The 24250-nt window shown below is 35.3% G+C and overlaps 1 protein-coding gene across 3 annotated transcripts in view; it reads left to right on the forward strand.

Moving 5' to 3' along the window:
• The window catches only part of gramd4a (GRAM domain containing 4a), a 51484-nt gene that overhangs the window by 21645 nt on the left and 5589 nt on the right, over window positions 1–24250 (forward strand). For 2 of the 3 annotated variants that reach the window (XM_052555267.1, XM_052555269.1), the window contains 12 exons: window positions 11843–11963; window positions 14046–14107; window positions 15540–15675; window positions 17099–17124; window positions 17259–17350; window positions 17533–17624; window positions 18256–18304; window positions 18391–18462; window positions 19011–19054; window positions 19364–19473; window positions 22124–22278; window positions 22485–22502. In XM_052555267.1, the coding sequence (XP_052411227.1) occupies window positions 11843–11963; window positions 14046–14107; window positions 15540–15675; window positions 17099–17124; window positions 17259–17350; window positions 17533–17624; window positions 18256–18304; window positions 18391–18462; window positions 19011–19054; window positions 19364–19473; window positions 22124–22278; window positions 22485–22502 (977 nt within the window). The remainder of the gene's footprint in view (window positions 1–11842; window positions 11964–14045; window positions 14108–15539; window positions 15676–17098; window positions 17125–17258; window positions 17351–17532; window positions 17625–18255; window positions 18305–18390; window positions 18463–19010; window positions 19055–19363; window positions 19474–22123; window positions 22279–22484; window positions 22503–24250) is intronic. The other variant, XM_052555268.1, reaches the window with a different exon arrangement.

Raw genomic sequence — 24250 nt, forward strand, 5'->3', positions numbered from 1 at the left:
GGTAATTTGCCCCCCTGGAAGAGACCCACACATTATAATGATAAATGCCACCAGAAGCCTGGTGGTTCAGAAGGACTCATACTGCTGGGGTTTGCTGCTATATACAGAAACAATGTTCCAATGTCATTTCCCTCAGTACTCCTCCAATTGTGTTCCTAAACTCTGAGAGACTGTCTCTTATTTACTACACCCACACCATCTCCTCCGCTTTCTCTTCCTTTCAGGCAGGTTACCATGCGACAGCGGCATTCAGTTTGGGGGTTTATTGTTGCTCTGAAAGGCTGCCGTTGACTCAGAGAGAGAAAGCTTATGTGTCCTCTCAGAGGAACGAGAGGTTCACTGCTGTGAAAGGCAGCACACATCACCGTACAACAATATGCCAACCATGTCTCCACCCTAGGTTCACAAAACTAAAAGCATTATCTCGATTGATCTCGCCATGAATAATTAAAGATGATGACAGACTAGTCCATTCAACCATTTATTATAGTTTACAGGAACATTGGCATTAAAAATCTTACTTAATAATGATCTCCTCAATCTTAATAATGGATAATGTCTTAATATCAATCTCCAAAGTCTTCAAGTGCCAGACCCCCTAAAACCTAGACCAATACCAGACTTCCTGGTAGACTCAATGTCAAACTCTTAGTTCCCACTTTATATTAAGTAGCCTTATAACTACTATGTAAAGGAATGATTTGGTACAATGCATTTATTGTGTACATACATGTTTTTACATTCTACTCATATTTTGAAAATGCCTGCATGTAATTACATCTGTAATTCATTTCTGTAATTAAATTTATAGTTACACTGTTGACATTTATATGTCTACATTTATAGTTACACTTACCCCTTAACCCATACCACCAAACCTGTCCCTAACTTACCAGTATCCCACCTCGATTGCAGCAGAAGAATTTTGCAATAAAATGTGAATACAGTAAGCACATTGTACTTATTTTTTTTATGTAAGTACATTAGTTAAGGCCAACTAATATAAAATGGGACCAACTCGTAAAAGACCTAAACTAATACCTTATACTCTCTATGGCCCCTGAAATCCCAGAGCCACTTCAATGCCAGACCTCCTCAGGCTATGACCAATTCGAGACTCCTCAAGACTCCTAATATTACCAAAACTCTCTGAAGACCTAGACTAATACCAGTTTCCCTAGAAGACCTAATATACCAGATCCCTTAAGCCTGAAACCAATACCAGAACCCTTAAGGCCCAAATCCACTCCAGTACCATACCCCTTAAGACTAAGCCTTTTTCAGACTCCCAAAGACTCTGGAGGCCACTAAAACAGAGCTCAATATCAGATCCAGATGAATACCAGTCTTCCCTAAAGCCCAGACTCATAACAATAAAAGGCCCTCACGCAAGAGTCTGACAATTACATATCAATAACAGACGAAGGCCAATACCAGACTTCCAAAACCCAAATTCAGACCAATACCAGAACCCATTAGACCAAGACCCAAACCAGACACCCTGAGAGCCAGACATAGACAAGACACCCAAATGTCATGATTCAACACCTGAACCCACACCAAGACCTGTTTATCCAACACCATTTGTATTTAATTGTTTGTGCAAAATTCATTTAACACACATGGAGACCCCCACAAAAAGATGGTCTTTCGAAATCTAGACCGAAACCCACAAGATTTGAGCTTTGCTTAATACAAAAATGGGGCAAAAAGCAATGTTCATCATGTGCTATCAGATGATTATATCTTTCAGTGACTTCAAAGTAGAAAATTAAGATTGATTTTGTTTTTAATGTTTGGTTAAAAGAATTAGAGCTGGATCTTCTGCCTTTGTGGTACAGGAGGTAGCCATTTCCTGTGTACCCACAGACAGATGAGATACACGTCAGGAAGTTTCCTACAAACAGGATGCTGGTCTGGAAAAGCAGTAAAAAAAGAGAAAGAATCTAACTGAACATGTTTATGACAGCAACACTGTTGTGAATAGGGTGTCCAGAAGTGACTGGTTTTAATAAAACTATACCAAGCTATTTGAGCATGCAAATTACGAATGAAAAAAATTCAAATGGATCCATTTTTAACAACAGCCTGGTGATAAAACTTGAGTTATGCAAATGTTTGGACCGTATTACATGACCATATTGAGTTCAGAAATGTCCCTGTATTGTCTGTGTATTAGTAAATTACTCTGTTTCTAACAACTTGCTGCTCATTGCTGTGAAAAAGATCTTATAGATTGTGAACAAAGTACCAGAATGGGCCACTGGCTTTCTCTGGTGAATAGAGCTTTTGTTTTATCTCAATCACTAAAAGTAGTTTTCCTCTAGGTGCTTAATTCACCCGCAGGGTTTTAGATGCAGTGTGGATGCTAATATAGTTATCTTTATAGTTATTGTTCTTGGTGTGGACGGGGCTTAATTCTGTGTCTGGAGTGGTACTTAGCTTCCGTTGCTTTTAAAGGAGTAGTATTTAGGATAATTGATATACTTGTCCTGTGGCATCCACACATATTAACACACTGGCGGAGAGTTTGATGGTGTGTTGTGACAACACTTAAACAGGCCATGCCCACACAGCTATAGTACCATGATGCAATGAAGTGTGACAGTATAACCAGAACAGCAAACCAGGCCACCGGTCAATGCTAATTACACAAGCAGAGACCGAATGACGGAGGAATTGATAGCATTAGTAGAACATACGTTCTGAGCTAACAGGGAGCTTGTTAGCTGTTAGCTTTGTTAGCTGTGTTGTTAGTATTTCTCCAGGCCAGGGTCATTCATCTCTGCTGTGCTCTTAATAGGTTTATTGAATAGTTGCCATGCTTAGTAAGAGCACATGTAAGCTTCCTAAGACCAGCAACTTACAAGTGACCCCTTGTGAACTTTGCTTTAAGTTGTGTTCTTCTTTTGGAAATTGATGGCATGCCCACATTTCTTTAAATTCAGCATCAATCAGTGTTTTTCCTGTCTAACTGGGCGTTTCTTGACATGAATATGCTTTAAATGATGATTATAGATGAGCTGGGACTCAAAAACAGGCCAGGACCTATTCAAAATAGCACAACCCAACTGCAGTTAATGCCCTGCTGTAGTAGCCTTTACATGCATAAACTTCCCAGCAGTATTATGTCGTTAATAATGATTTCACTATTGTTGCATGTTTTAAATAATCATTTAAAATGATAATCCACCCAAAAATCTTTCATCTTCTAATCACAAATTGAGATTCTTTTGATAAAATCTGAGAGCTCTCTGAGCCTCCCATAGACGGCAAGGTTATTACCAAGATCAAGGTCCAGAAAGGTAGCAAGGACATTGGTAAAATAGCCAACGTGACATCAGCGGGTCAAACGTAATTTAACAAAGCTACGAAAGTAAGAAAACAAAACAATTCAACAATTCTTCTCTTCCTCATCCCAATGTGGAGAGAGTATCACGACCCATGTGCTTACTTCCGCTTCATGTAAACAACATGCTATTTTTGTTATTTATAGATGATTTTGTTTTCTTTGTGCACAAAACAAGTATTCTTGTAGCTTCGTGAAATTACAGTTGAACCCTTGAAGTCACATGGATTATTTTACTGATGTCCTTGTTACGTTTTTACGACCTTTATCATAGTAGTTAGCTATGTTTCTGTTTATAGAGGGTCAGAGAGCGCTTGGATTTCATCAAAAATATATTTTCCGATGATGAACTGAGGTCTTATGGGTTTGGAACGAAATGAGGGTGAGTAATTAATGACAGAATTCTCTTTTCCGGGGAGGGGGGGGGGGGGGTGAACTAACCCTTTAAGATGCAAAGACTGCAGTTTTATTTATTTATTTAATTATGTAACCTATCCATTAAACTGCAAATGTCAAAAGTGCTTGCAGAGAGAGCCCACCCAAAGCCCACCCAAGCTCTTTTGATTGCTGTGTTGCATTGCGTCACACACACACGCAAAATCACAATTTGTAGTACAAAAGATTCATCATACAACGGGTCCTGTTCTCAAGAAATAATAGTCTTGGAAGGAAATCAAAAAGCCATATGTTTGAATCCCAGAAGAAAAAGATTTTTTTAACATAAATAGAAGGAACTGGATACCTTTTATTTGCATTTGTTTCATAATTGTACCGATTTTATTAACTCAACCTGTACAGCACATGGATGTTATTGCCATCGCCCACTGTGTTTGGTTTGCACAGATGGCAGCAGAAGCGAGGCGGGGTGGTCGGCTGCAGAGAGAGATAAATAGCTCACGGAGCTGCTTAGAAAGTTATTCTTAAGGAAACAACTTCATTTAAAGTGCCAAGCAGAACTGAAAGTGGGCGCAATCCTGTATCACCTATGCCATATATATGGGTTGGCCAGAGAATGTCATTTTTTAAGTATAGGCTTTGTGTAATTGCTTTTGTATTTAAATGTTTGAGAATGATATAGACTCTGTCAGTAAGCTCTCAAAGTAATTTGCAGTGTCTTTGTTGTTCTGCCAACACTCATAATGTCCCAGTGTGAAACCATTAGCAGAGGAAGTCAATGAGGTTTTATTCAGGGACAGATGGATGGGGATGGATACATAAAATGACCTCACAGCTTCACACGGCTAGTCCGGTTTGAGTGTGTGTAACAGCTCTGAGAGCTACTGAATCTTTTATAAGGACTGAGATGAAATTAGCTTGTGTGCATGTGTGCTATTAATTTTTCACATTGCTTCTGGCTCAGAAATTGAGGTGCACACACACAGTTTGTCATTCCCTTTATTTTCTGTAAATATTGTTCGTTTCCTCCACATAAAGTGGAATGATGGAATATTCCAGAGTTTTGTTCTAAAGTAGTCTTAGAAGGTACTGAAAATACTGCATACATGTATAGTTCTTAGCTATGTTTTTATTAAATGGTATTTATGTGCACTGCTTCCAGATTGATAAGAGATAATAACAGCCGTTATGATATTATAGAAACGTTACTGTATGCACTTTAATGTATGCACTTGACACTAGGGCTGCACGATATTGGGAAAAAATTACATTGCGATATTTAATTTTTCTGCGATATATATTGCGATATGAAATCTAATCAAATTCTTTCTTACAAACAAAAATGGGATGAGCACACTTATATTCTCATTTTAAATGATTTAAACATCGACACCATCGTGTCAATTTATTAATATTCCTGTTGTTTGGAGATGTTGAGCGTTTGGCCCGGGCTCTCTCTCTCTCTCTCTCTCTCTCGCGCTCTCTCTTTCTCTCTCATGCTCTCTCTCTCTCGCGCTCTCTCTCTCGTGCGCGCTTTCGCTCTCTCTCTCTCTCTCTCTCTCTCGCGCGCGCGCTCTCTCTGGCCCATACAGTTAATGAATAACGGTTAAAATACGACAGCCTACATCGCACATCCTGCAATGTGACTATCGTGGATTCATACATCGCGATATCGATGCTTAAACGACACATCGTGCAGCCCTACTTGACACTGTGTACCTAATAAACGCAATGCTATTACAGTAGATTCCAGCGACAAGCAATCTGTTTCCTTTCATTTATTATCAAGTTCTCGGGTAATTTTGCCAATGAACCTTTCATGATGCCTTATAGTCATGCACAATGATATTTTAATTAAGATTATACCTTTTAACACTAGACAAAACACATAATCAGTACCTCAGCTCATCATCTAGAACACACAGTTTTGTCCAAATCCAAACCATTTCAGTATCAATGGTGTATATTTTAATAATGGTATATAGTTCACTCAAAAATGAAAATGTTGTCATCATTTACTCATCTTCATGTTGTTCTAAATCAATAAGTCTTTTGTTTTTCTGTGCAGTGATTTCTGTCCATCCGTTAAGGCCATAAAGGCTCCAAAAATGTCATCAAATAACTGTAAAAAAAAAAACAAAAAAACGTGACTCCAATGTTTTAATTAAAATTGTGGGTGTGAAAACAAAAGAAAACCAAAAATATTCTTAAAATATCTTCACTTTTGCATATAGCTCTCTAATGCATGTTCATATTAGTGCATGCCTGTCTTTGGAGCTGGGGTTTTATTAAAAATATCTTAATTTGTGTTCTGAAGATGAATGAAAGTCTTTTTGCTTTGGAACGATATAAGAGCGAATAAATGATAACAAAATTTCCTTTTTTGGGTCATCTAAAGCTCTAAGTTATTATTACTACTACATCATGTAATATAGTACAGTCTAGTGCTGTCAAATGATTGATTGTGATTAATCGCATACAAATAATTTTTTTTGTTTGCAAAATATGTGTGTTCTGTGTATATTATGTATATATAAATACACATACATATTGTATATATTTAGAAAATATTAATATGCATTTACATGTCTATAATTATATTCATGTAATTTATATTATAAATAAATATATTTAATATTTAAACAACATACAGTATGTTTGTGAGATATATACATTCATGTGTGTGTGTGTGTGTGTGTGTGTGTGTGTGTGTGTGTGTGTGTATTTATATATACATATTAAATAGTCACAAATAATATGCAAACAAATACTTTTATTTTGGATGTGATTAATCGTGAATAATCATTTGACAGCATTATTACAGTAACATCTATTTTTGTAAGGGATGCAAAATTTATTTATTCTATCAAATTTCAGCCAATTCTTAATGTATGAAAACATAATGAATGTTTAGTTTAATCTCCAGAGTCTTTGACTAAAATGCAGTGTGTAGGCTACTCATAAAACACATCAGACACAATGACTCATATCTGTGTATATCTGTCTAGTGTGTGTGTGTGTGGTCATTCTGAAACGGCTCTGTTGTGCAGGATTGAGAACTACCAGCACTTCAGTAGATCGCTCCACTTCTGTTATTGGTGCTTGATGGCGACTCTGTCTGTCTGCGGAGGGGATGTGAATCTACTGACATGGAGAGAGATCATGAGGCACATTGCAAAGGGCTATTGTTATGAAGAGAGTGATGGGAGAGCAAAAAAGAGACAGAGTGGATTATATATTTCGTTACCTTCCCAGAATTCTTACCATGACTGGATTCATATTGCTTATCATTTCCTTATTTATACTCGGTGTTGTAATTAAACAATAAGTAACTAGAGGCATTTCTATATTGTAAATGCAGTCAAAATTCAAGGCTGTTGAAGAGCATTTCAATTGTTAATTTTGATTTTAAACACATCTTCCAATTGTTTTAGGATGCTGGCTTAAGAACCGGCTGAGTGCTTATGTAAACTGTATAAAGCGTGGTAACTCACTATTTTTTTTTTTTTTTTTTTTAAACACTGGGTGGTGACCATCTGCCAACATTTTGGTCCATGTTAGACAAGGATATTCTGTGACCCAGCTATTATCCCTGTTAAATGTTGCCCTGAAAATCCTGTTACGCACAATAGGCTGCTACATTTGACAGATTCATTGTTCATAAGCGTTTCATTGATGGACTGTTTTTATTAAAATCTTTGTTGGCATGAAGAGGAGAAAATGATGAGGGAATGTTTTAAAATGTTCTCATTAAATAACCAACATTGGGGAAAATATTTGAGGGCTAAATAATTACGTTTGGTATGTCATTATAAAATGTAATTACAAAGCCTAGTAAATTGTCAAGTTACAGATTACAAGTTACCAAAAAATCAATCAAGAGGCAGAAGATTTTTTGAAAAATTATGCATGGCGCTCCTTTAAATAAATCACTATTGCAATATAAATAACTGCCATTGACTGTATAGACTTCAGTTGAAGCTGCTGGATGTAAATTGCTATGTTGTACAGTTTGTTTTCCTAATGTTCAGTTACCAAGGACATTTCCAGTGATGTTGTGATATGACTAACATCATTTCAGCACTCCAGTCATATAGCCTACTGGAGTTCATAAGAAACTGATGACAGACAAACGGATGATTCAGCCTTCGAGAAAACAAAGGGCTGAAATAAATGATCTTTCTGTCTGAACGGACTTGCTTCTTTTTGTGGTGTGAAGATCAATGAGAATTGCTGACAGAATGTTGATTCTGGAGCAGATTTACTGAACGCTGTTGTATCACAATCAGTATGTTCTCAGTGTGGCCATGGAGACGGATCCAAAGAGGTTTGTTGCAGATGATTAGACACATTGTGTAATTTGGCCATCAGCTAAATGAAAATCACTGCCAGAGAACAATTTCATTTGTATGACTCAATTTTCTGATTGCAACAATGATAAGGTGTTGTGAGGTTTTCAGAATGTTGAGATGCTAGCGCTGCTTTGTTTCAGTGGTTGTTGGCCATTTTTATGCAGTTTCTGAGATGTTCTAAGGGGTCAGCATGTTGCAGTGGAGCTGTTAGCACCTTGCTATGCACTTGATAAGGTGTTCACCGTGGTTATTATCATCTTGTTATGCAGTAAGTTGTTCTGGGTAGTTGTTAGCATCTTGCTATGCAGTTTCTAAGGTGTTCTTGGCAGTTGTTAGCACTTTGCAATGCAGTTGTTAAGGTTACTTGTTTACATCTTGCTATGCTGATCTGAGTAGTTGGTATCATCTTGCCATGTGAAAAGTTGATCTGAGTAGCATCTTGCTTTGCAGTTAATGTGCTCTTGGCAGTTGTTAGCATCTTGCAATGCAGTGAGCTGCTCTGAGTATTTGTTAGCAACTTCCTTCTTGCTTCTTGCCATACTGTAAGGTGTTCAGAGTAGTTGTAAGCATCCAGTTGCTAAGGTGTTCTGAGTGGTTATTAGCTTCTTGATATGCAGTTGCTAAAGTGTTATGGGCAGTTTCTTGCCATGAATGAAGTTGAGTAGTTGCTAGCATCTTTCTATACACTTGCTTAGTTGTTTTGGCCAGTTGTTAGCTTCTTGCTATGCAGTAAGGTGTTCTGAGTAGTTGTTAGCATCTTGCTATGCAGTTGCTGCTTTGTTCTAAATAGTTGTGACTGAAATGAAAAGAACATGTCAAATTTAATGCATACACTAGGGTGGCAACATAAATTTGAATGTGCATAAATTGTACACACCCAGACAGATTTTTCTTAAGGCCGTTCCACACTGAGTGTGATGCGAAAAAGCGAGGTGAATCGCAGACGAATGTAACTTTCACACAGAGCATGAAACGATTGATTGCCTTCTGCTAATTCATGCCTGCATGCTACGTGATGCCGACCAGCAAAAATATATTGTCATAATAATGTCCATTTGCTTTCATGTTCGATGTGTAGAAAAATGTTCCACTTGTTTTTTTTTTAAAACATGGAAGATCTACAGAGTTAACGCTCACTTACTCATAATACTCACACACGTGGAAGAAAATGGACACTCCAGATCACATAATTCAATGGAGAATTTAGAAATGATATTGATAACTTGGAAGAACTGTCTCTAAAGAGATAATCTGTTCTCAGATACCAAAGATAACAGGAACTCAGCATCCACTCTCTTTCCTCTAAAGGGATACTCTTCTACGGTGTTTGTTAACACAGGTTTCGAAACAGCGCCACCACTCTCACCCTTTTGTGCAACAGCAGCTGCTCTGGGCACGTGATCTTAGCTCATATCTGATTGGACGGAACATTTCATCGTGGAGCAACGGGGAAAAATATTGACAGAGAGGACGAAAAGAAAATCCTCACTTTTTCGCACCATGAATGATCGCACCTGATGTGAATAGCCCCTTAGGGATCTATTGTTTTGATTCAAAAGCTTCATCGTGCCGAACATTCACACCAAATTTTCGCTTTCAGTGTGAAAAGCCCTTTATTGTGCAAACTATGTTTGCTCAGCTCATACTCTACATGTGCTTTAGTTTTTTGCACTGATTTTTTTGTCCACAATGTGGCAACACTTGCCCAGGCCGTAAACTACTTTTAATCACAAAAACTCTATATTAATTAAGTATAATGGCTAGAAAGAAACAAACAAACAAATAGCGCAGACACCAGAAAGGGATGGAACTTACGAGTGCGCATAAGTCTATGCATTTCAATGTATACATATGCTAAGCGTATGCATCAAAACTAAACTATATATGTTTTAGAGATTTTTAACCATTTTATCATCTATAAGATTAAAACTACTGGTTAGATTGTTCAAAATAAATAATAATAGTACACATCTCCTTAATAAGTTCCATGCTTTGAGATATCATTTAAGTACAAAATATCAGAACAAACATTACTTGGCATAGTTCAACACAAAGTTTGCTGTAACTCAGTAGTAATAGCGATCCTTACCTTATCTAACACCACTGACAAGGGCTGGGTGAAGTAAGGATCCCAGGCCTTTTTACTTTAGCTAGAATCTATATTTAGGCAGCTCAGGCTTGTGCAAAAGCTGTTAATAGAAACATTTCTATAGATTAATTGACTGACTGCTTAATGATGTACCTCTGTACAACTGACAGCAGTCATCTCATCTGAATCCATCTGTCAGACAGAAGAACTTCCACTAATGGCCGTCACTCTGAACTCAGGGTTCAGGTACTACAGTTCTACAGATTGCTGATAGTCATTCAGACCTTATTCTCTCCTTTATGGCGCTCTGTATTAGAGAAGCTCATATTAGCACTCAAATATTTATAACGCTTAGCTGGGAACAAAGACTATGTAGAGTAGATAGCTGCAGGCTCACAGCCGTGCATTAGACTACTGAAATTCTGCAAATAGATGAGTGGAAAGATATTGAGTCAAATATATGACACCGAATTGAAGCTGAAGCATCTTGTATCACCCAGAAGGGTTCATTTTGTGATAATAGCTGAATGAGTTTGAATAACAAAGCTACTTACTTAATAACAAAAGTAAATGAATGGACATTAAATATTGATTTAAGCCGTTTTATCACGTGAATAAAAGAGAGTGTGAAGTGATACAAGAGACAGTAAAGTAGTGCAATTGGCAATTGTTTAATAGATTTTATATGTGCTGGCTTGCTAGCTGCACATACATATAAATAATTCATTATTATTTTTACTTATTAAACAATTTTACAATAATATAAAATTACTTGTATTTTCAAATGTAATTTTAGCCATCTATTGTAAGTGATTTTACTGTTAATCAATGAACTGGTTTTTACTGTAGCATTTTTCTATTAAGATTATTATTTTAACTTTACTATACCATTATGACTCATTATGTATTAGGTGGTGATATATAATGTGATATTACATAATTATCATATTCATGTGCCAAATAAATAAAAAATGCTAAGAATAAAAAAATACAAATACAAATCACTAAATATTTTACATGGTACATCTAGATATACCATGGTATTATTATGTTTTTTTTGTTTTTTCCTTTATTTATATCACACTTTGCACAATACAAATTGTGTCAAAGCAGCTTTACAGTGTTAAACAGGGGAAAAAAAACATTTAAATGATGCGAATAAAATTAAATCCAAAAAGTAAATGGCGTAAATTTGTAGCAATAGCCAATTATCGATTTATCGATTAGGATATTAAGCAAAGATCATGTCCATGTAGATATTTTGTATATTTCTTAATGTAAATGTATAAAAACAAAAATTTAGTTTTTTAATATGCAATGCTAAAAACTTATTTGGACAATTTTAAAGGTGATTTTCTCTGTATTTAGATTTTTTCAGATTCCAGATGTTCAAATAGTTGTATCTCGGCCAAATATTATCCCATCACAATCCTAACAAATCATGCATCAACGGAAAGCTTATTTATCCAGCTTTCAGATGATGTATAAATCTCAATTTCCCAAAAATTACCCTTATGACTGGTTTCGTGGTCCTCGGACACAAATGTTTATGAAACTCTTGCTAACACTTATACATCCTGAACAAGATCATAATATGTTTTCATTATAGAAAGTTCCTTAAAGTGTGTGGCCATTTGTTAAATTTGTTTCTTTCAGAGGAGGAACTGCGGAAGCTACGAGAAGAAACCAATGTGGAGACCCTAAAACAGGAGCTGGAGAAAGAACGCAGCAGAAGACTTGACCTGGAACAAAAGATGAGTGATGTGCTGAAGACCAGGTGAAAAAAACAACTCAAATATAAGGAATTTGCGGGAAATTTGTCCCGGGTAGTAGGCTATATCACATGTGAGGATCCTGCAGGTGGCGGATCATTCATAGCCTATAGCCAAAACAATTTGAGAACAGAGTATAACAGAAATAATAATTTGCACGGTTTGATGTGATATGAGCTAACCAATCAATTAGATTCAATCAATCTCATCCGCGCTGGAGTCATGCCGGTGCATGGCCCACGCAAAGAATATACTTCAGCAAATAACTGCAATTGCAGGTTTCAGACAGAGATGGCGACAAAGAGGCAAAACTTATGTACTGCAGCTTTAAATTGCATTTAAAAAGACTAACAATTTGTATCAAACTCATTAATATTGAATTGTCAGCTTAATTTTATTAGAGAAGCACAATACATTGATAAATAAGTTTACAGTATATGTAAGAAATAATTCAATGACCCAGAGTCAATTATTCCGCTTATACTATGGTTACCACACCTCAAGACATCAATCAGATGATATATTTAAAGGCATTCGTCCAGTTTTTGTACTTAAATCGCTATTGTGAGTCGAATTATCTCTTCCACATCTCAACCAACGCCAATTTGGCTGGTTCCAAAACGTCATTTTAAAGCTGGTAATGGAGGCTTGAGCCGTTGATAGCACTCTAAAGCAGTTTTTAATGAAGTTATTAGAAAGAGAGCAAGAGAGACAGAGACACACAGAGAAAGAAAGAAAGAGAGAGAGAGAGAGAGCTTGGGTGAATAAGGCTGCAGCAGCGTCTCTAAACAGTGCTGTTATTACCTCGCTAGTGAGAAATGTCAAGTGTGTTTACTTTCAGAAAATCATCTGTCATGTTGTTGTTTTTGTTAGACCTGTAATTTCCGTCATTACAGTTTTACTATGCGAAGTGATATGAACCGTAATGCGGTCAGGAGAGCTGCCTGGAACTACGTTCGCTGTGCGTTTCCCAGAAAATAATTGCACACTTCAGAACGTTCATCAGCCAATCAGATTCAAGCATTCAGGGGCCCTGTAGTATAAACATAAAATAATATATCTTTTAATATTGATTATGTATATAATTATTGGCTCATCGCTGTTGGCCAGATTTTTTTTAAATCAGTGCATTCATTTATTCTTAAGGTTTGTGAGAGCACACATTACTGTAATTATCAACTGCTCTGCAAAAAAGTGTAATGTTTAAAAAGACTAACTATGAAACCATTTTCACTCAGAAATTGCACAAAGTACCACATTGAATTAAAATTAAATTAAATTAATGCATTTAGCAGAGCTTTTATCTAAAGCGACTTACAGTGCATTCAGGCTAAAATTTTTTACCTATCATGCGACACTGGGAATCGAACCCACAACCTAACGCAATGCTCTACCGCTTGAGCCACATGAACACAATTAAACTTTAAACACTGAATTAAACATGAATTCAGAAAGAAAGACTTGAAATAGTATTATTAGTGTTATCATTATTATTATTTTACGGTGTGGTTGTTCGTATGACCTATAATAAAAAATTCACTAAATCAGGTCCACAGCAAAGCAATAAATAGGACTAAAATAGGAGTAAAAACCAGTTTAAGTTAAGTTTTTCATGTAACTTTTACTTCAATATTATGTAGTTTAAAACACAGTTATATACTTTCTTTCTGTGGTCTCTGATAAATTGATGAGCGTTGGCATTGTTCAGTGACCTGGTGCTGTACTCGGTCTGGCTGTCACAGTAGGACTGACCGAAGAGGGCTGCCCACGCCACACGCTGAGCTTTAAAAATAGCCACTACATCTCACCCCCCATGACCCTTCAGCAGGAAGTCGATGCACAGCAATACGTCTGTACAGAGTGTTCTTTCCACTGATGTCATTTCAGCATCTAATTGATTCAGATTTGATTGGAAGCACATTTGGCTTGCACAGGAGTATGCTGCGCGATGTTGAGAAATTTCAGATTCCTGCAAATATGTGTAGAACATATGGCTCGGAAAAGTTCTGAGTTCTGAGAAAAAAAGTTTGAACTGAATTTTAAGTAGTGAAACTGAAAGTTAATGTGGTTTGTGTTTCCTGGTGAAGGTGTGAAGATTCTCCACCTCAGCCTCCACGAAAACAGCAGCCACCGGCAGCTAACGGCACAGGTAATACAACCCTCAACGTTTTGACATTAGAAGTAACAAATGTATTCATTTTTACATGACTATACTTCTACACCTCACAATTTTTTAGATCAGTTAAGGCAGAATTGTATGTATTTAAACTGCTATGGACTTAATAGTGTTACTTTATTCTGAAAAGTGTCTGTGTCCTGTCAATTTTTCTGTTTATTACAAAAAGACATTATTAGCTTTTTATTGAAACAATTTCACATATATTTATGGAATGGTGTAAAGCTGAGGAGACCGATTTCAATAAGTTCAGTCCAAATACAGTTTGAGACTAGCCTTCTCGCCAGTTCTTAATTAATTCTTATATTAATACCAAAAACCTTGTGTACGAATTTAATAAGACACAGAAATATGTCATACGCAATTTAGAAAATATTGTATCACAGTTACCTTAAAAAAAAAAAAAAATAATAATCCTAATGAGACATAAATTAGGTAACACTTTAATATAGAGAACAGTTATCTCTATTAAAGCTGCAGTAGGTAACTTTTGTAAAAATATATTTTTTACATATTGTTAAACCTGTCATTATATCCTGACAGTAGAATATGAGACAGATAATCTGTGAAAAAATCAAGCTCCTCTGGCTCCTCCCAGTGGTCCATTGCCATTTGCAGAAATACATCGCTCCCGTTAAGAAACAACCAATCAGAGCTGTGGTCCGTAACTTTGTTTGTGTTCAAAATGTAGAAAAATGTATATAATAAGCGAGTACACCATTAATCCATTTTCCAAACCGTGTTTTTAGCTTGTCCTGGATCACTAGGGTACACCTATAATAAGTGTTTATATTCGGACTATTTTAGATTGCTTCGGGAGTACCACAGTGGAGTAACCCAGTACCGTTGTGATTCTTCATAGACATAAACAGAGGGAAGTAGCTCCGGCTACAATGTTCTTCCGCAAGACACAAGCAGTTCTGTTTATTAACCGCTAGAGCGTCAAAAGTTACCGACTGCAGCTTTAACAAGTTACTTATTAGCATGCTTATTATTAACATACTCGCTGATAATTAGCACGTATAAATAACGTATTTCACATAACATCTTAATCCTACCCAATACTTAAATGTAACAACTGCCTTACTAACTATTAATAAGCAGCAAATTAGGAGTTTGAGGTAAACGTCGTAGTTAAAAGAGAGAATTAGACCTTTAGAAAAAGTGAGTTTTGTGGTTTAGGTTAGTTTCGGTTCAGGAAGCTTTCCGCTGTTATTTTAGGCACTTGTCTAAATTTGTAGACCATCTAGGCCAGACCAACCCCTTTTGTTTAAGGCAGGAAATGAGAATCTGGAACACAAACCTCTCTCTCTCTCTCTCTCTCTCTCTCGCCCACTGTAGGATTTAGATGAATAGAGATGGTACTGGCCTCTGAATGAAATACATATCTAACCTCTCTCTGTAGACAAACAGCAGAAGGAGACGGTGTGCTCTCGGCTGCAGAGCTGGCTGTATGATCGCTTTGGGGTTTATATCGAGGATTTCCGCTTCCAGCCCGAGGAGAGCACGGTTGAGGCTGAGGAGCCACTAAGTGCTAAAAGGTTAGTGAAGAAAGATCACCTGCGGAGGTCATTCTTGTGAAACTGAAATACTGTGCTCCATTATCAAGTCTCAGCCATCCTTCTCTGTCTAGTAAACTTCTGCCCCCTTGTGGTCAGGATGATTTTAGACAGAATAAGCCAAGCATAGTGGCAGAGAAGAGATCTTCAAACTTAAATCAACTGACATAACCAGAAAATTAATTTGCCTTTCAAAATAATGTCCTAACATAATAGCCAAAACTACATTTATTTTAGGGGGGTAAGACTTTAACTTGCAATATTTAGAGCATTACAACTAAAAAAACGTTTACATTTCTCAACATGTCTAAGGTAAATTCTATATATGCAAAGTACAGTTGTTATACATGATCACCTATATTTTTCAAGTCCATCCCTCTTTTTAAGATCTGGGACAATTTTAGAGAGCTGACCTCCTTCTTTTGGGCTAAAGCTAAATGTATGTCTCTCTCAGATGGCTTATGTAGGAGGAATATTCTGGATTTAATGCAACTTAAAAATAAAAATAGAAAAATAAAAAAGTCTTATGTATTATATTGAACATACTATTAGCACCTAATCAGTAATTATTATTAGAGCTTGTTTTGAACTTGTTTTGTTCTATTCCAGTTGGAAAATAAAAAAAGTGTTATATATATATATATATATATATATATATATATATATATATATATATATATATATATATATATATATATATATATATATATATATATATTATGCATTTCTGATAATGGGCTTCAAGCTCATACATATCTTTTAACATTTTGGAAAGAACATTTTCTAATTTAAATCTATAAAATATATTAAAAATACTCTGTAAAGGCTTGTTTTTATTTGTATTTACATTAATATTCTACTCTGACTATAAGTCTGTCAAGTCAGGTTTTAGAGATTCCTCAGAAATGTGTAAGGTTCGCTTGTTTTATTTCATAATCTAGACAGTTATTTTGAAAGCCATTAGGAATCTTTGAGGTTTTGCGGTTTGTGGTTGAATGTACTCTTGCCAAGCAGGAGTTCTAGGTCTGATGTCCAGTCAATGCATGTAACTGCCTCAGTTATACACGAGGCTATTAAGTCCATGTCTCCTGAATGTCCCCTTAGGGATCAATGAAGTGCATCTATCTGTCTCTGAAGAGATGTATTGAGTCTGTGCTGGCCACAGCTGTCTGTTTTCATTGATTTATAAGGTTTTTAAGTGTCACTTCCGTTTCAATGGAAATACAAGACAGGCTGTGGGTGGTGTCTGCTGAAGGCAAGGACACTTTTCCCTCACCGTTTGCGTATGAATGATACCTCAAATCTGCCTTAATTTGAGCATCATTTAGAAACTGTAAAAATGTTGCTCTACTGTACATTGCTGTTCTTTGCTTTTGATTGAAAATCTGTCTTGTCTTCGTTTCAGATTAACAGAAAATATGCGACGACTTAGTAAGTCTCTTTTTGTTGTTGTATTAAAGGGTTTCTTTTTCTTTTTTTGATGTTAAGGCTTTAATATACACTTTATGGATTCACAACCATTTTCAGCTGTACTTATTTATCCTTTTATTTCTATTTGTTTCTAGAACGGGGTGCCAGACCGGTGACAAATTTCTTACGGAATCTTTCCGCCTTATCCAACTGGCACTCAGTTTATACATCAGCTATTGCCTTCATTGTGAGTTTATATAGTAAATAGTATATATATATATATATATATATATATATATATATATATATATATATATATATATATATATATATATATATATATATATATATATATAAACTGTATTGAATAAAAAAAAAAAAAAAAAAAATACAATGTAATATTTGTTGTGTTTTTGTCTTCTGTCACAGATTTATATGAATGCAGCATGGCATGGCTGGGCTATACCTTTGTTTCTATTCTTAGCCATTCTGAGGTTGTCATTGAATTACCTCATAGCCAGGTAAGACCACGATTCCTTTCTTATACTAGTATGTTACTGAGACTGTATTTAATATAAAATGTCACATAAAGTTCCCTCTACTACTATGTTCACTCAGGCAGTCACTATCACTGTGCATATGCATACAGTACATGCATTAATGCGATGTCTGTATAATATCAGAGAATATACATACATTTTGTATGTTATTTGGGTCCCACTTTATATTAGGTGGCCTTAACTACTATGTATTTACATAAAAAAATAAGTACAATGTACTTATTGTGTTCATATTGTATTGTAAAACACTTTTGCTGCTATTGAGGTGGGATAGGGATAAGGTTAGGGAAAGGGTTGGAGGTATGGGTAAGTTTAAGGGTGGGTTAAGGTGTAAAGTATGGGTCAACAGTGTAATAATAATGTAATTACAGAAATTAAATACAGATATTTAAAAAACAACAACATGTAATTACCTAAGTACAATGTTAAAACATGTATGTACAAAATAAGTACATTGTACTAAATTATTAATTAAATGTAAGTACATAGTAGTTAATGCCACTTAATATAAAGTGGGTCCGTTATTTGTATTTAATATACAGAATCATACTGCATATGTAACACAAACTAATTCAGTTCTGTGTTTCTTTAGAGGATGGAGAATTCAGTGGAGTATTGTGCCTGAAGTTTCTGAACCTGTGGTAGGAATGTTTTCCCATGGGAATATTTGTCAGTGACTTTTTTTTTTCTATGTCGTGCATATAATTTTTTTCCCCCCTTCTGCTAGGAACCTCCAAAGGAAGATCTAACTGTGTCTGAAAAGTTTCAGTTAGTTCTGGATGTTGCACAAAAAGCACAGGTAAATTTACACTTGAATGCTTATAGATTTTCAGACTTTTTTTGGGAATAAAAACCTGTTCATTGCATTTATGCTATTTGTCAAGAATTTGGACACACTTACTTAATTACACATACTTTTCATGATCTATAGCTTTTTGCTATTATGTATGCATTCCTTTACAAAACTAAAACTTTAGTTTCATTTATTAAATTTTTTTTAAATTGAAGGATATGCAGCCAACAGCTGTTAAGCACACATGGAAATTCCTTTTATATGATTTAAAATGTAACCCAGAATGCACCTCACAAAGTTATATGAGGGAATGCAAAAAGTACATGAGCCGTGTGATCTTAAGATTTATTGTTTATGGTCACTGCTTAATTCATATTCTTCCATTCATATTATTTAATAGTTTTTAAGGACTTTTATTTTTCTATTATAATCTGAAAAATAGCTGTTAATTTTTTTAATGTCTGTTGTGATTTGGAGTTTTTATGGACACGCTTCTCAAATTTCCTTTTTGCATATTGTTCTTTTTGATCGACATGAAATTAATATTTCTGCAGAATCTTTTCGGTAAGATGGCAGATGTTTTGGAGAAAATCAAAAAGTAAGTAGCTCCTTTAAATTTTATGGTGATGGGAAAAGTATGAGATGAGAGGACAGATTATTTTTCGATGCTTTTGAAAGACGTTTAAGTTTCAAACTCGAATGTACAATTTTTGCAAGTACAGTATACACAAAACTGCAGAGGGAAATAATATGAGATGGGAAGAGAATACTATATTTCTTAGAGGGGTACAATAAGTTTTGTGGGAGCATTGAAATATAATCATAACCTGAAGTAAACTAATTGAATGTTTCTTCATGTTTGTATGTGTTATGGGTGGATGTTTGCGTGCGTATGTGTGTACTTCAGTTTGTTCATGTGGGTTCAGCCTGAGATCACTCAGAAACTGTACATCGCTCTGTGGGTGGCTTTCATTTCCTCTTGCGTCCTGCCCTACAAGCTGATGGGCTTCATGATCGGTAAGAGTTATTATCCATAGCTCACATGTACACATTCACACACACAAATGCTGTCAATAAATGGCTTATTGTTGCTTTTATATCAAACATAGGCCGTGTCATATTTTTATCAACAGAGTTTTTCCTTCTTCCATTTAAAAAAACAAAACTCTGTCCACATGAAAACGCAAACGCATGCTATGGTGCACTGTCCAGAGCGTGCAAAGCCAGCAGGTGGCGATATGATTTCAACTGTAGAGCCTTGTTGGCCAATCAGAAGCCAAAGAAGAACAGTGTATGCTCTGACCTCACAAGCCAAAAACTCTAGTTTCACTGTCTACTCGATAACACTGCAACCGGAGTTTTTGAAAATATTACACACTGGCAGGCTTTTTCAAAAATGTTCGGTTTCAGTGACCTGGGGTCTCATTTATAAACGTTGCGTACGCACAAAATGGACATAACATATGCGTACGCAATTTTCCATGCACATATTGTTAAAATAGACCTGGTGTAAATAAGGAAGCACCGTACGAAAGTATTAACCATGGGTACAAACATTTTTATTCATGGAGTGAGAAAAGTAATGAAGAAAACAACAATTTTAAACTCTGTTTTCATGTCGATATACAGATTTACATCAAAGGAGTTTACCACTGAAATTACATAATTTCATTAACAATAAACATAATTTTCCTGTGCCAAGTCATTTTTTAATGACTAATCTTTAAACTAAATTACAGATCACATGTAATGAGAAATATTTTAGCGAAAACGATCGATGATGTGCACAAACTGCGTTATTATAGCGGACACTGCTGGATTACTGTTTAATGTTGTGTAAAGTCATCTCTACAACATTATGAAAAATACCACTATATTTGAAGAACGAAAACGGTAAGATTTGCCTGTTTCCTTTTTAAAATACTTTGTCAGTGAGGCGCCGAATCAGACAATACACTACAATAAATATGAGCTTATCTGTCTCCACTAAAATAGCTAAAATGTGTTTATCTCATCAGCAAAACTGCATAAATTTAATTTGATTTGAATTGTTTAAAACAATTGAAATACTATTTGGCCCATGTTAAAGAATTAGATCATCTAAAATATATCTTAGAACTACTTTAAACCATTTAGTTTTTATGGATATTTTCATATATTTATTCTAAAACATAGCAGGTATACTCTTTCCCTACTGTCTCTGTGTTAAACATGGTGTCACGTGCATGGGAATTCGCATGGAGATGATATGCAGATGAGGTTATGCATAGTAAAACTAGGTGTTGTAAGCTCCATATTAGGGCTGTTAGTTTTAGTTTGAAAATCGATTGCACAATTGATCGGACCAACCAAAAAAAATTATTACAGAAAATACCAGCATTTTAACGTGCCTATAAGGCCCAGTCAATGTAAGAAGCGTTTACGCGCGTCTGGAGGTCTCGCGGCACAGTAGACACGAATTCGCCTCATTCGCACATCTAATTACAGGAGATTCTGAGCTATGAAAAGAACCATTGCAAGCTGACCGCGACCAGCTTTTGTGATGGAAAATTGGCAGTAATACCCTCACCTTGCGCAGCTGTACCTGAGTGTCCCTGGGACATGAGTGCGATCGGAGCGCGTCTTATATACAGCTGTACATTTAGTGAATAAAAAACGCTCTGCTCTGGAGCCCGAAAATGTTGATCGACTTGTTTTCCTGTCCAATAAATTTGTAATGACCCTAGCCTTTTTGAGCATTTCATTATGCCGCCTAGTGCCGCCTAACCTAAGTGTCGGTTACGTTCAATAAAAAAAAAACACATGGCCTGTTCTCAAGTCCATTTAAAGTTTCATTTTTTGAACAGTTGTTTGAAATGGATTGAATAATTATTTAAAATAATCTTGGAGATTTTTTAATTGCCTAAATCATAAATGCAGCCGGGTTGAATCCTGCAGTGATGTTTTTCTTTTGTTATGGCAGCCGTCCCCTCTGCATATATATTTTTTCGAGAGTGTTGAACTCCTGTTGCTGTTTGTTATTCTGCACGAAACGTCATGCCAATAAATAAGAAATATTGCTGACTTGTGCGTTTCCAGCGCTCTCTTTACGTTCGTCCGTTATTTGACGTTCAAAAAGGAAGCGTCTTTTTTTTTAGACACGCAAAATCTAGCTTTTGTACCTACGTAAATTTTTAGGATGAAATCTACGGAGGGTTTTACAAATGAGACCCCTGATGCTGCGTTTGCGTGTGGACGAACGACCAAACCGCACACTGGGTTTGTTTGTGTGCTTTGAGTCATTCTAGCACTGAAGCAATTATACAGATCAGATAATGGTGCAAACACGCTAACACCTAAACGTAGTTAGCAAGAGCAAGAGAGAATTAGCAACAAAGCGCGATATAGTGCACTAGATAAATATTTTTATTCAACATGGATGTATTTCTTGTTTAAGCAAAACTTATTCCAAAAAGTGAAACTTTTATATATTCTAGACTCATTACAAGTAAAGTCAAACATTTCATAAGTTTAAAAGCATTCTGTGATCTTAACGGTGCTTCCATCATGGCCCATGAAATGAAAGTTAAATTATTAAATATAATGGAACACATATAAAAAGTTATTTTGTGTTGTATAAAGTTGTAGTTATTTCTCATTCTCGTGGTGTGCGTCTTTTCTCTGGCAGGGCTTTACGCGGGCATCAAGTTCTTTATTATAGACTTCCTGTTTAAGAGCTGCCCAAAACTCCGAGACAAATACGACACTCCGTACATCATGTGGAACAGCCTGCCCACCGACCCTCAGCTGAAGGAACGCAGCAATGCCACTGTGTCACGACGGGTGAGAGAGAAACAGGCTTTAACACCAGACTCCTGGCTGTTTTCACACTTTAAATGTCATACCTATTTGAAGCATTTGTTTCAAGTGTCAGGCACTGTATATCCAGCATGTGTGTATGAGAGTGATCGGTGTTGCCTCGTAGGGGAAACATCAGTGTAGGTAGTTGACATGACAGTCACACATAATCTGTTGTCTTTCTCTCTCAGCTGTCTGGGTGTGAGAAGGTAGGGATTGTGATGTGCCTCTGCCAGCACCTGTGTGTGTGTGTGTGTGTGTGTGATGAAACCAGCTGACCTTACTTTCTTTACCTTTGTGTGTTTGGATCTAGATGCACAGTGTGATATGAGTTTTGTCTGTGCTCAAATGGATCAAAATGTCCATACACGTGGTCCCAACGGTCCAATTGGGTGAAGCTACCAAAGAAATGTCCAGGTTGCATATCATCACAAATTCAAAAGATTAAATTAAATATACATGTTTTATTTATTATTTTTTAACCATATTTTTATTTATTTATATATATGCTTACAATTAAGCATATTTCCCATCCAAATTCACATTATTGTATTATACATATGTTTATCTAATTGGAAAATCAACTTTATTTTTACTAAATTATTTTACAATTCAAAAATTATATAATCGTATGCATTTCAGTAAGAAGATACATTTTTTAGAATGGCTGTGCTTTATTGTCATAAAATAAAATGATGTCACAATGCAAATATTAATGATTTTAATATAAAGTCTTTATTTTATTAATACAAAATATAATTGTCTTTGTTATTATCTGGTGAAATAGCAGATGGACATTTCCTGCCAGATTTTGTGCAGTTCACCTTATTATTATATTTACTTTTTTCACGTTTTGTTAAAAAAATCATATTAATGTCATTAATTGCCTGATCTGCTGATTATATTTCATATTAATGACTTGATACGATCTTATTTAATTGAATGTGTACTGCTAGTGTGGCATTTTGACTCCATTTTCACAGACTGTGTGATGGGTATGTGCATAGATAGTGTCATTTAAAGTCAGAAAGGATCGCTTTGTTCAAAAAATGGAGTGCTATTTAAGTATCGAGATATTATTATAGTTTTTATTTCATTTTATTTTAATTAGTTTTTGTTCACACATATATATATATATATATATAGATTTTGTTATTTTTATTTTCAGTTTTTGTTTTATTTATTTATTTCTATTATTATTATAGTTAATTTGAATTAGTTTTTATTCATATATATATATATATATATATATATATATATATATATATATATGTGTGTGTGTGTGTGTGTGTGTGTGTTTCATATATATATATATATATATATATATATATATATATATATATATATATATATATATATATATATATATATATATATATATATATATATATATAGTTTTTGTTATTTTATTGTTAATTTCAGTTTTCAGTTGTTATTCATATATATATATATATATATATATATATATATATATATATATATATATATATATATATATATGTGTGTGTGTGTGTGTGTGTGTAGTTTTTGTTATTTTTGAATTTCAGGGATTTTATTTTAATTTTTTCAGTTTTAGTTTAATCCTGGTTTCCACAGTAGAGCAGTGTTAGATCATTAGATGCAGAAATAGTTGAATGTTTGGCTTTAGAGCACTGAAAGAAAGTAGTTGGACTGTGTTGAGAGACTGTACAGAGTGACGACTACATACGCTCGAGTATGAGATCAATAACGGTTGCTAACATAAACTTTGTCCTTCCTTTAAAACATCATTACACTGACCAAAAAAACAAAACAAAAACTTACTCACTTGAATGCTCATACAAACTAAAAAACTAACTACATCATGTTGACATCTTCTGGCTGGCATCACCAAGGCCACATTTATATATATAAAAAAACCCAACAATATCATATTTCACGAACATCCTGTTTCACCAAATGGAAGTAAAATGGGAAT

The sequence above is a fragment of the Carassius gibelio genome, chromosome B4 (assembly GCF_023724105.1).
Source record: "Carassius gibelio isolate Cgi1373 ecotype wild population from Czech Republic chromosome B4, carGib1.2-hapl.c, whole genome shotgun sequence".
Taxonomy (NCBI): Eukaryota; Metazoa; Chordata; class Actinopteri; order Cypriniformes; family Cyprinidae; genus Carassius; species Carassius gibelio.